General features: G+C 36.4%; 1 protein-coding gene across 9 annotated transcripts in view; it reads right to left on the bottom strand.

Moving 5' to 3' along the window:
* The window catches only part of AGO3 (Argonaute 3), a 241,481-nt gene that overhangs the window by 192,181 nt on the left and 35,459 nt on the right, over positions 1 to 13,841 (bottom strand). For all 9 annotated transcript variants that reach the window (XR_015271751.1, XR_015271752.1, XR_015271753.1 and 6 more), the window contains one exon: positions 6,898 to 8,309. Coding sequence is in view for 4 of the 9 variants with exons in the window: in XM_086833002.1 (XP_086689128.1) it covers positions 6,898 to 8,309 (1,412 nt within the window). In the remaining 5 variants the exon portion in view is untranslated. The remainder of the gene's footprint in view (positions 1 to 6,897; positions 8,310 to 13,841) is intronic.

Genomic DNA, 13,841 nt, shown 5'->3' with positions numbered 1-13,841 from the left:
ATAAGTACACGAGTACGAGAAACAACGAAAAGGCAGCCCAACAAATACGAGTGGAAGAGATAGTCACTATGGAAAGGATTTATTGGGCGATCGATTCCTTCGACAAGTACAAAAGTCCGGGTCCGGACGAAATTATACCAGCAATGCTACAAGAAACAAAAACATGCATGGGTAGGTGGCTACAAGCAATCTTCCAAGCATGTAAAAAAATACATGCCAAACCAGGAAGAAGAGGACATATCCATGCCAAGGATTACAGTCCGATTAGTCTGACCTCAGACTAATCCGTCTGGAACGGATACTAGATATCCACATCAGAAGTAAAACGAAGGAAAGCCTTTTCGACGCTCAACATGCATACAGGAAATGCAGATCCACAGAGACCGCACTAGATGAAGTGATACGATACATAGAAAAGGCACTGCTCTTCAAGAATTACACTCTGGCCAACTTTTTAGATATAGAAGGGGCCTTCAATAATGTAAACGCAGACAAAATCCTGAGCTCCCTTAACAAAGTAGGAGTTGAAGAAGGTATCAGAACCAGAATCGGCGCAATGCTTACGAGCAGACAGATAACAGCCGAACTGAGTGACGGTCATCACACAAGATTTATGAAGAGAGGCACACCTCAGGGAGGAGTACTGTCTTCGCTGCTATGGCTGATAAACATAGATGACATATTTAAAGCACTTAACAGTGAAGGTGTAAAAGTGGTAGCATACGCAGACGACGAAGTCCTACTGACTTCAGGACCCTTCCCCGACATCATCAACCAACTGATGACAAGGTCACTTACCAAACTCAATGCATGGGCAAAAGCCTGTGGATTGGGCACCAACCCAGGTAAAACGGAGCTTATGCTCTTCACAAGAAGAACAAAGATCCCCAAGTTCAATAAGCCTCAGATAGAAGGCATAGAACTTGGACTATCGCTACAAGCAAAGTATCTGGGAGTGATACTAGATGCGAATCTGTCATGGAAACCAAACATCAACGAAAGAGTCAGAAAAGCTAGCCTGCTTTTTACTCCTGTAGAAAGATGTTCGGTAAAAACTGGGGCATCTAACCCAAAATAATAAAATGGCTCTACACAGCGGTTGTAAGACCCATACCTACATATGGGGCACTAGTATCGTGGGCAGTATTAACTAAGGCCTACAACATCCAAAAACTGACAAGGATTTAGAGATGGGCATGTGCTTAGATCATATGCTGCGGCAGCGCTGAATGTCATGATAAATATTATTCCAATAGAAAATTTCATCAGGAATACAGCAGCCCAATGTGCGGTATGACTAAAGGCAAGCTAGAGCTGGAAGAACTACCACACAGGACACTGTAAGATCCTTGACGAGATGAACTATTGGATGACAGAAGACACTGATTATATGACGACCTACCTGCGATTCGGCACCACCTACACCACGATATACCCAAAAAGAGAAGAATGGAGAAGAAGGAGGGTACCCGAGCCAGATGAGGTATCACTCTCACCGACGGCTCAAGGATAAGCTGAGGGGTAGGGGCCGGAATCTTCTCCGAGAACTGGGAAATAGAAAAGTCCTTCCTCCTCCCAGCGTTACCTACAGTATTCCAGGCGGAGGTTCTCGCAAAACTGAAAACAGCCGAACTCTCACTTAAGGGGGTAGACCACCCTAAAGGCCCGAAAATTTGAGGGTTTTTCAAAAATTCATTTTGACAAAGTTATTAAGAATATACATTTTTGTTCATTAGTACATCAAAGAACATATGTTAAACTAAAAAATACTTGTTGAAAAGAAAAAAAATATTTACGAATGGTGGATATTATATTTTTAGAGAATGGTCAGATGGTGTACATGCTGCACACCACATTTGTTATCTGAAATTCGAAAACAAAAATTTGTTATAAACTATATAAATATGGCTATAGCATGACGTAGCCGTTTTTACAATTTTTTTTTATAAAATGGGAGCATTTAAAAAAAAAAATTATATTTTAAAATAAATTCATGCCATAGAGGACGTTAAAGAGAAGCTGTGTAAAAAAATTTGAAAAGAATCAGTCCAGCAGTTTTTGAGAAATTATGTAGACCGTTTTAAAAAACGTAGTTTTGAGAAAGTACTCTAAGGTATACCGACAGCGCTCACTTCTAATGACTGTAGAATCTACAAGTAATGAGATATTTTTAAGCCCAATGTCTTAAAATGACCGTAAGAATATCGGCATCAAGATTAAGTAAAAAAAATATCAGATTTTTAAAAAATGTCAGGGTGGTCCACCCCCTTAATCGGTCCACCCCTCCTCAGACAGCCAAGCGGACATAAAATCCCTCGCAACAGCTCTAGTGGCCAAATGCAAAGAGGCACTAAACAGACTTGCAGAGGACAACAGGGTACAAATAGCTTGGGTACCCGGACATAACGAAATCCCAGGAAAGGAGAAAACGGACGAGCCGGCCAGGAAAGGTTAATTTCATCTTTCCAAGTGAACAGATGTGTTTATTTTTTGAGTTCCGATTTGTGTTACAGTTTGCAAATAACTTAAATTTTCTATTTTGTGTCAACAACTTCCCGTCAAATTCGCGTGTGCATGCAGCTATTCTGATTTGTGTATATAATTGGTTTAATTTTCCAATTTAGTTGTGCTGCTAGTGCTAGTTTTTGCATATTTTGAATTTCTTTTTGTGCCTTCTTTGTTTCGCATTTGTTTACACCGTCGCAACAGCTAAACGTCTTAGTTATTCATCTTCCACGCTCTTCCACTCTCACGCTTTCGCTGTGCCGCTTCACTTCTTATAGCTGTGTTTTTTGTGTTAAGTACAAGTACAGTGGTAATGCTTAATAACATGCGGAAATATTGTTTGTTTCGCCAAAAGAAACATTTGCCTGCGTTACTGCTGCGAGGCCTGTCGCGATGTGGAAAGGTAGATAATGTCTTTCATGCGCAAACCAAAAACCGTTTTAGGGGCATTTTATCGAGTGTTCGTAAAACTCGTGAATTTTATTGACGTTGGACACCCAGCCTTACGCAAAAGAATTCTATTGGTGGGCAGCATGTAGGCGGACCCCAATTTTCCGCAACGCTCTCAGCAGCAGCCTCTCAGAATGCAAGAGGCTTACGTAGTAAGCTTCATAACTTGTATTCTGATAACCTTTCGTTTGCATCTCAGGTTATTGTGCTCACAGAAACCTGGTTAAAGCCGGAGATCCATTGTCGGAACTCGCTATTTATTGGAACCACGTTTCCGCTATTCAGATGGTTTTCAGTAGACTTTAGAATAGAGACCAGTTGGTAGTCCCAACTGATTTTAATATGTCAGGGGGCATTTGGTGTTCACATAATTCTAAAATAATTCTCCTAACCTCTACACAACATGATTTTGTTGCTGGCTTTCTTAACATTTCGCTGTCTCAAGGCAACCTTGTACAAAATTCCTTACAACGCTTGCTTGATCTTTATTTTGTCTGTAATCCGCTACAATTTGGCTTATTCAGGGTGACGCAACCCGAAGATCCCTATCATCCTACTTTTGATGTGACTCTCGTTATTGGGTCTGGCTTACAGAATATATCTGACCGTTTAAATTTCCAAATTAAGTTAGTACGATCTGTACATGTGTACTAACATGGCTGACGCCGTGCATATTTTTTAAAATGCCAAAGCTAAATTTAAAATCTCCGGTCCTCAATCTGCCCCTTCTTCTTATTTATCTGCTCGGTCAAGCTTTACCGTTCTGAGCACGCAGTGTTATAAAAACTATCTGAATCGATCGATATACGATCTATACATGTGTACTAACATGGCTGACGCCGTGGAAATTTTTTATAATGCCAAAGCTAAATTAAAAATCTCCGGTCCTCAATCTACCCCTTCCTCTTATTTATCTGCTCGGTCAAGCTTTACCGTTCTGAGCACGCAGTGTTATAAAAACTATCTGAATCGTTGCAGGACCCAGTTCTCTCAGGACCCAAAACAGTTTTATAATTTTGTTACAACTAAAAGTAAGCCTTACACCAATCCATCTCTCTTTCATTTGAAAACACTACCGTAAATAATGACCAGGCAATAGCCTATCTATTTTCGCAGCTTTTTCAAAAAACTTAATCAAACTCTTTGAATTTACATAAGGGTTATTCCTACAGCATGCCCAAATCGCACCTAATTTTCAGTCCCAGTTTAAGGGGGTAGTCCAGTAGTTTTTTTTTTTTAAATTAGTTTTGACAAAGTTGTTAGGAATAAATCTTTTTATTTATTAGTACATCAAAGTACATATGTTAAACTAATAATTATTGAAAGAAAAAAAATATTTACAAACGGCGGAGATATAGCCAGTCGATAAAGGAATTTTTTTAGGGAATGGTCGTATGGTGTACATGCTGCATACCACATTTGTTATCCGAAATTCAAAAACAAAAATTTGTTATAAACTAAATAAGTATGGCTAATGCATAACGTAGCCGTTTTTGGAAAAACAATTTTTTGAGCAAATGGGAGCACTTTGAAAAAAAACATTTTTTTAGACGAAATTAAAAAATTTATAACTTTAAAACAAACAAGAAAGAAAGCTAACTTCGGCACGCCGAAGTTTATATACCCTTGCAGATAGAACTTCTATGACTTGGAATTCCAACAATATAAATTATATTTATTTGTGTTAAAAAACAATGAAGTAATATCTGCTTTCATTTCATTCACTTTTACATATTATATTTGCAGTTTTACAGTCACAGATGTGCATTTTACTCCACATCTAACGATCGTTTGTATGGCCCCTATATGATATAGTCGTCCGATTTCAATAAAATTTTACACAAAATTTAAATGGCTATACCTCAAAACTGTTGAAAACTGAAAATGTTATAATTTTTAATTGTCTTAATTTCTCGATCGTTCCTATGGTAGCTATATGATATAGTGGTCCGATTTTTATAAAATTTTACACATTTTTACAATTGTAGAGTATAAAAAATGGCTATATCTCAAATTTGATCCAATTCCATTGAAAACTGAAAAAGTTAAATTTTTTTTTGTAAACATTTTCCGATCATTCCAATGGCAGCTATATGATATAGTCGTCCGATCCGGCCCGTTCCGACATATATACGAGTGAGAGTATATAGAAGGCTAACTACAAAGTTTTATTCAGATAGCTTCAAAACTGAGAGACTAGTTTGCGTAGAAACGGACAGACGGACAGAAGGACAGACGGAAAGACGGACATGGCTAGATCGACTGTTGATCCTGATCAAGAATATATATACTTTATATAGTCGGAGGTGCCTCCTTCACTGCGTTGCAAACTTCTGACTGAAATTATAATACCCTGCAAGGGTATAAAAACAATAAGATTTTTAAAAAATGTCGGGGTGGTCTACCCCCTTAAACGAAAGCTCTCTTCTTTTAGATCTTCATCATGTTAAGCCAGTTTTTTCGCCAGGTCCCGACGAAATTCCTGGCTGTGTGCTCAAATTCCATGTGCAGTCCACATCTAAAATTGTTTACCTTATCTTTAGAAACCTCCCACTATTCCCTTATTTTGAATATTTTTTTGTTTTTTTTTTTAATTTTTTTTATATTGAATGAATTATATCTGAAAAATATTGTGCCAAAATTTCAAATCAATTAAAACAAAATTTAAGTTAAGTAGTTTTATACTTGCCGGATTTTTTGTGCGTAAAACTTTAAAGCGCTTTTCCACAACTCACGTTTTCAAAGTCTGTGCCAATCATAAGATCAAACTACTGCACTGATCCTTTGTTTCGAAAAAAAAATTGAAATTTAAAAATAAAACTCGACATCGTTACCTATATCCTAAAATCTAACAAATGAATTTGGATTTTTTGATTACCGATGATCCGGAACCGAGTTATGATTGGCACCGCAATTCAACTTTTTTTCGAGACACGTCCGGACAGGTTACCATTGCCATATTTTTGAATATTTCTTTATAAAAATTTTATAAGATATTCATTAAATGTTGTACCTTAATGTATCATTCGTTAAATAAATACATTTTAACAGTGTCGTCGGGGAAGAAATCACAAAAACATTGCATTTTTCGCATTATTTTTTGATGATTACTGATTAGTTTTATACGAACGGACGAACGAACAGACAGACAGTTACGCTGATTAAGAATGTTACGTTGGGTGGTCGGAGATGGCTCCTTTTGCTTGTTATATACACATATCAGGAGTTTTACAATGTTCATTTATTTTATTACTTAACTTAACAAATTGTATACACACTGCGTTTTTGCTCTGTATGCAATTTAAAACACCGTAAGATCACTAGTAACAATGATTTAAGCTCTACGAACTTTTCGGCACTCGTGTTTGTTTCGGCACTCGTTGTCTTCAAAACATCACATCGAAAGCAATGGCAAAGGCAGTAATAATGGAGGAAGAACTTAAAATTTCTTCATCGGGGATCCAAAAATTGGCGCAATCAATGCCAAAACGATAATAAGATTTCATACAAATTAGTAGAATTTAGTATAATTTTTCACATTTTTGAAATTTGCACGCATACTTTTTATGGTAAAAATTTGTTGAATTTTGGTTTTAAAATTTAATAAATTAAGCTTATTAATATGGTAAATAAAACCGGACAAAAATATTATACACAAATGTGTTAACAATAAAAAAAATTAAGTTGCTATCAATTATATAAATATGTTTTTTTAGCCATCAAAGTTAGGCGGCGAGTTTGTACGCACACTTGTTCTAGTATGTGTATGTACATTATTGGCTTGCCCGAAATTTTTATTAATTTGGCAGATTATATGCTTAGATTAGTTAAATAGCAATGATCACAGTTGACTCTAAATATATAGTTTATAAAACCAATAACGATGATCTAAGAAGTCATGCATAAGTTTGGTTAACAAATTTTAATTACAAATGAACTTACCTGTGATGGTATGGGCAATTCTGAACAACATATTTTTTTTATTGCAGAGTATCGATCTTCTCTACTATTATGACATATACAGACGACGATTTGTGAATTTAAATCTATATTTCGGCGTAGAGCTTGAATATAAGCATCGATTCGATCATGATCTAATGAAATCATTGTTGGCTTAGAAACATTTATCCCGAGTGACTTACAGCATTGCTTTATATTATCAAGTAGGTTATTTGCGGCTTTTAGATCATTTCTCAAATGGATTAATATCCATTTTTGAATGTGCACAACATGGAACATTTCAGTATTTGCAGCATATTTTGAAAACTCTGCGTTTTTTCCGGCAGACACCGTCTGTTTGGAAAAATAGATTTGTTCTATGTCCAATTGTCGTCCTTTTAGTATGTTGCAGTTTTTTGTAAGCGAAAGCCCCCAACTTTCCAGAATTTCTCTTGCTGCAGGGGTCTTAGAAACATTGTCGAAAAACTTATCTAAGGCCATTTGGCGTTGATTTGGAGAAACTCTTGTAAATGTAGCAATTTCACGCATAAGTTTATTGTCTGACCGAATATCATCACGCAGTCCAGTAAGGTAACAAAGTTCAGGTATTAAGCCGAACTGTATATTTTCATTTTCGTCAGTGTTTACTCTTGACTTTTTGATGCTAAGAAGCAGAGGTTGGTTAATGTCTTTAATGTTAATATTGTGATATTTTTTATAATAATCTACATAACTTGTGGCCCCAGATTTAGTTTGAAACATGGCGTTCGGAGTTTGGTCAAAACAAATCTCATTTATTTTATAAGTACGATTGTTATACCTTGTTAAAACTATATTGCCAATTATGGTCTTTCTAGCACATTCTTGGAAGTTTTCTACGTTTTGCTGGTAAATATCTACAAGCATATCCAATACAGTTTTTTGGCAAAGGATTCGATGAGACACATCACAGCACAGCATTAGACCGCCTTCGTATTCATCAACTGCTGTAACGTAACCTGGCCAAACCTCCAATTTAGCTAGAGGAATAACTTTTGGGCGTGAAGGGTCAAACTGTTTCCGATTAAACCTTACATAGCTTAATGTCTTCATGACGCGGTCAAATAGTATATTATATAAATGAACGCAATTCTTGAGGTCTTCTTTTTTCTTAAATAAAATTCGTATCTCAACATCCTCACATTCAGTTTTTGAAACAAAAACTGTCATTTGATTTTCCAACAAAATTGGCAAATACAACGTCGTGCCATCGAATGTTTTGCATCCTCCAAGTTTCTCTTTATGTTCGTTTAAATATTTCATTCTTAAGTGAAGAGAATCTACGTTGGGAAAAAATCGCACTTCATATTGGAAAACTCCTTTAGTTTTATCCGTAGTTATCTCTAAGTAATTGCAAGATAATCTGATTGTAGATCCTAGAAATACGTAGATGAAGTAAAATTTATTTGATTAATTATCAGGAATCCAAAATCTAGTCAGTTTTATGACCAGTTTAAACGTCAACGTACTTGAAGACTTAAAATGTATGTATTTTAAAAAATACCTTAAAACTGTAGCCACCATGAATTTTTTTAAATCAAGTTAATTTTTTGTTAAACCATAACAGGGTATTATAATTTCAGTCAGAACGCAGTGAAGGAGTCACCGACCCTATAAAGTATATATTTTCTTGATCACCATCAACAGCCGAGTCAATCTAGCCATGTCCATTTTTCACTCCGTCTGTACGTTTCTACGCAAATTAGTCTCTCTGTTTTGAAGCTATCGGAATGAAACTTTGCAGTTAGTTTTTTATATACTCTTACTCGTATATATGACAGAACGGGCCGAATCAGACGACTATATGCACACATGGGCCAAATAATAAGTACTTACTTATACTTGTATTAGACAATTGACGTGTTCCACGGTTTTATTTTAGTCTAGTATATGCATATGTTTATAATTCCCACGACTGTATCTATTTTATTATTTTTTGGCTTTTAGTACATTTATCTTAAACATTGCAATGTATGTTTAATAAAAAACCGTTTAACTTAAAAAGTTTTTTTACCTATTTTTATTTCTAGTTTTTAGTTTTTATTTCGTATTCTGTTGGAATGGTATTCTACTTGTTGAGACCTTTCATTTGATACCCATGTTGATGGGATTGATAAAACCTAAGTTATCCGTCATTTTGTAGCGGCGGCCATCTTGAATTTATAATGCTAATGAATAAACATAATTGTATTGTCACCAAAATCCAAAGTGTATACAAAATTTCAGATTAATCGGCTGACAGGAAGAGGGTGAAATTTGAATTACTAAATTTGACCCAAGAATAAAGAAAACAAACGGGGTGAGCTAAATAAAACCGTTTAAAAAAGTACTATCACAAAAACGGCTGAGCCTGGAACCCCAGAGCACCCGAACGAAATGTCTAGAACCCCAGAGTGCCTTCGGCTTTTTCGAGTTCGAAGCATTCGTTCGAAACCGAGCCAACAAGATTTTACTTTTCAGTGGCAGATCGACCGTGGAACGATGAGCAGGGGTGCGTTTCTTTGCGCTGTGCTCTCGTTTCTGTGGATATGTGTACAAGCGCTCGCACGTTTGTATGCGTGTGCAAATTTCAGCATGCAGAGTCTTTTTTATAGATTTCGGACGGCCACAGCCAGTGCGCAGAAGCGGCGGCTTACTTACTTATGACGTCACAGCAATACTTAGCGACTAGTGCTTGCATTGGGGGGGGGGACAAATTATTTAAGTTATCCAACTATAATTACTACTTATTTTATTTAAGTTTTTTTTCTGACAATATATTTTCCAAAAGGCAAACCAGCTTTCATTTCATTCACCTATACATATTATATTTTCAGTTTTACATTACAGATTTGCATTTTTGATCCACATCTAACGATCGTTTGTATGGCACCTATGTGATATAGTCGTCCGATTTTCTTAAAATAAAATAAAATTTGACACAAAATTTAAGACTGATATAAAAAGGCTATATCTCCAATTTAATGAAAATCTGCTGAAAACTGAAAACGTTATAATTTTTAATTGTATTCATTTTTTGATCGTTCCTATGGCCGCTACGTGATATAGTAGTCCGGTTTTTTATAACTTTACACAAAATTGTAGATTAAAATAAAATGGCTATATCTCAAATTTTATGAAAATCTGGTGAAAACTAAAGAAGTTATAATCTTTAATTTTATTAATTTCTTTTATTTCTTATAAAATGGGTATGTATCAAATTTGATGAAAATCTGTTGAAAACTGAAAATGTTTTACTTTTTAATTGAATTAATTTCTCGATCGTTCCTATGGGAGCTATAAGATATAGTCGTCCAATTTTCATTAAATTTTACAGAAAATTGTAGAATAATATGAAATGGCTATATCTCAAATTTGATCAAATTATGTTGAAAACTAAAAAAAAGTTATAATTTTTCTTGTAAAAATTTTCCGATCATTCCTATGGCAGCTATATGATATAGGACGTTGATGCACTAAGGTCAGTACATTCAAGTGGCCCGTATGACAACAGGCACGTGCCTGTTTGGGTTAGGTGTTAGTAGGCGCGATGGAAAATATAGGGCAGAATACGAGGCAATTGACTACTGGCGTGCTGCCAGGTTGTTAGCTTGCATGTTTACTAAGTGTGTTAGTATTAAAGATTTTAATGTGGGAAGACTATCTACGTTAGATATTAGTCTGTACAAATTATTATAATTTGCACATAGCACTCTAAAAGGTTCATGCAGTTCAAAGGAGTTTCTACAGTGGCGCAACACTAATGGGATATAGGATCTAGTAGTTCTACATGGTACATGGAAATTAAGCTGACTCAACAAGTCAGCACTTTCCACATCACCATGTATAAGGTTAAAAATAAAGGTTATCCCTAGCATCGTTCTACGATTCGCTAAGGACGGCAAGTTTATTAATAGGAGTGTACTAGAGTAGGAAGGTAATCTTTGGTTTGCATCCCAATTTAAACCGCGTAGAGCAAAAAGTAAAAAGTTCTTTTGAACCGACTTAATGCGTTTACTATGGACGCCGTACTAAGGACTCCAAACGCAGCATCCATATTCTAGGATAGGACGAACTAAGGAAGTATATAACGATTTAGTAACACAGGGGTCATTGAATTCCTTCGACCACCGTTTAATAAATCCAAGCACACCCCTGGCTCTATTCACCATAGACGAAATATGATCAATAAAGTCAAGTTTTGGGTCCAAGCGGACGCCCAAATCGTCAACAGTATTAATTTTTTCCAAATAGCAGTTCAGCGTGTAAGTAGAAAGCTTAGGAACGACACGAGAGAATGTCATTAGCTTGCATTTCGAGCCGTCTAACTTAAGGAAGTTTACACGGCACCAAGTTTTAAAATTATTGACATCTGTTTGTAAATTCGACTGGCAGGCGACGTCATTAAATTGCACGTAAAACTTGACGTCATCCGCGTACATAAAAGCACTCTGGAGTTAGTCAAGAGTTTGGGCAGGACATTAAAAAATAATGTAAACAAAAAGGGTCCCAAATGGCTTCCTTGCGGGAAGCCAGATATAACCCTTAGAACATTAGATAATTAGACCTTTTGCGTCCTGCTACAGATAACTTGAGATCCAATTAAAAAGATCACTTGGAAAACCCATTAAATCGAGTTTTCTTTCGAGGAGAGAATGGTTAACAGAGTCAAATGCTTTACTGAAATCAGTATAGATTACATCTGTCTGAAATTATTATGGAAGCCGTTTATAACATAGGAAGAGAGCTCCAAAAGATTTTTTGTTTTTGATTTTCGCTTCATAAAACCATGTTGACATGGAGAAATAACTGATCTACAAAGGTGCTGTAAGTGAGGGGTAATAATAGTATAGTATATAGTATAGTATAAATAGTATAATAGCTGGCATCCAATTTGCTATCTTTTTTGTGGAGAAGAATAATAAAAGATTCCTTCCAAATAATTGGAAAGTGGGAGGTTTCTAAGGACAAGGTAAACAATTTCAGAAGGCGATAGCACAGGGCGTCGGCACAATACCTAGGCACACAGCCAAGAATTCCGTCGGGACCTGGCGAATAAACTGGCTTGATACGATGAAGATCTAGAAGAAGAGAGCTTTCGTTAAAGCTAGGACAGAAAATTAAGTTCGATTTGGGTATGTCGTAGGAATAAGTCTGGAGTAAATACGAAGAGCTTAAATAGGTTGTTTGAAAAAACTGCGAAAATAGATCGGCTATTGCCTGATCATTATTAGCGGTATTATTATTTAAATGAAAATGAGAAAGGTTTTTTTTAGGCATACGTTTGGTGTTAACGAAATTATAAAACTGTTTTGGGTCCTGTGAGAACTGGGCCCTACAACGAGTTAAATAGTTTTTATAACACTGCGCGTTCAGCGCGGTAAAGTTTGACCCAGCTGATAAATAAGATGAAAGGGCAGATTGAGAACCGGTGAATTTAAATTTAGCATACAGCTTAGACTTTTTATTTTTAAGTCGGCTCAACTCTTTTGTATACCACGAAGGCTTATTCGAGATTGGCGGATAGTATAACGGAACACAATCAGTAAAAAAGTTTAATGTTCATAATTTGTTAAATTACCTATCCTTATCTCTGCCCACCTGATGTGAGTCGGAGCACATCGATAAAAAACACTTCCTTTTGTTGTGCAGAGGTAAGGGTACAATATAATTTAAGAATGGCAGTCATTGCTATTTACTTTATAAATAAATACATAAATAAATAAATAAATAAATACGGATCTTCGGGCTGCGTCAGAGGCGCCAAAATGGCTGACTCTCGCAGGATCAGAGACTAAATAAAGATCGAGCAAGCGCTGTAAGGAATTTCGCAGATGGTTTACTTCATACAGCGAAATGTCGAACAAGATAGCGATAAAGTCATATTGTGTAGAAGTTAGAAGAGTATTGGTGGAATTTTGGGAGTACCAAACAGCACCAGGAATATTTAAATTACCTAGGACTTCCAATATATAAGAATTTCCTACAATGGAGGTATGTAGGAACATGTAATAAAAATGCTACCATTGATAGATAGCTTCACACAAAGGAATTCAATATCGTTGTAACACAGCTGGAAAAACTTCGGAGCTCAGAATCTCCAGCTTTAACCAGGTTTCTGTGAACACATTAACCTGAGAAGGTTTTGAAAAATGAAATAATCCCTAGCGTAAGAAAATTTAAACTTTTCCACCATAATCTTTACTTTTTACTTTACTGTACTTTATCAGTTCTGGTTTTGCCTTATTTAAAGGAGACAACACCTTCTGATGTTTGATCAGGTGAGAGCCGCGAAAAAAAAATGTCTCGTCGGTGGAACCGCTATAAGGGCTTTTTTGCAAGGCAGATTGGTTATCTGCCGTGTCATTGTCGGCCGGTATTTCGGGCCTAACAACCTGGGCAGATATATCTATATTAACGGGATTTTGAGGGGTCAATATATGAGACCCACCAGGGGACAAAACAAATATCACCTGCGGTACGGGCAATCTCGGCATACTCGGACACCGAATCTTTCCTAGCGCTCGATCTCAGCGCTCTTGGAATTAATGTTGAGGTCTTGGGTTGTACCGAGGGAGGCTGCTGCTGAGAGAACGTTGCGGAAAATTGGGGTCCGCCTACATGCTGCCCACCAATAGCATTTTTTTGCGTAAGGCTATTAATTTGGGTGTCAATAAAATTCATGAGTTTTACGAAAACTCGATAAAATGCCCCTAAAACGGTTTTTGGTTTGCGCATGAAAGACATTATCTCCCTTTCCACATCGCGACAGGCCTCGCAGCAGTAACGCAGGCAAATGTTTCTTTTGGCGAAACAAACAATATTTCCGCATGTTATTAAGTATTACCACTGTACTTGTACTTAACACAAAAAACACTGCTATAAGAAGTGAAGCGGCACAGCGAAAGCGAGAGAGTGGGATTTCGTTA

Source organism: Drosophila serrata, unplaced genomic scaffold (assembly GCF_035046125.1).
Source record: "Drosophila serrata isolate PLE 108 unplaced genomic scaffold, ASM3504612v1 contig_264, whole genome shotgun sequence".
NCBI classification, from domain to species: domain Eukaryota; kingdom Metazoa; phylum Arthropoda; class Insecta; order Diptera; family Drosophilidae; genus Drosophila; species Drosophila serrata.
The sequence above is the reverse complement of the archived record's forward strand: the minus strand, read 5'-3'. Positions and strand labels throughout refer to the sequence as shown.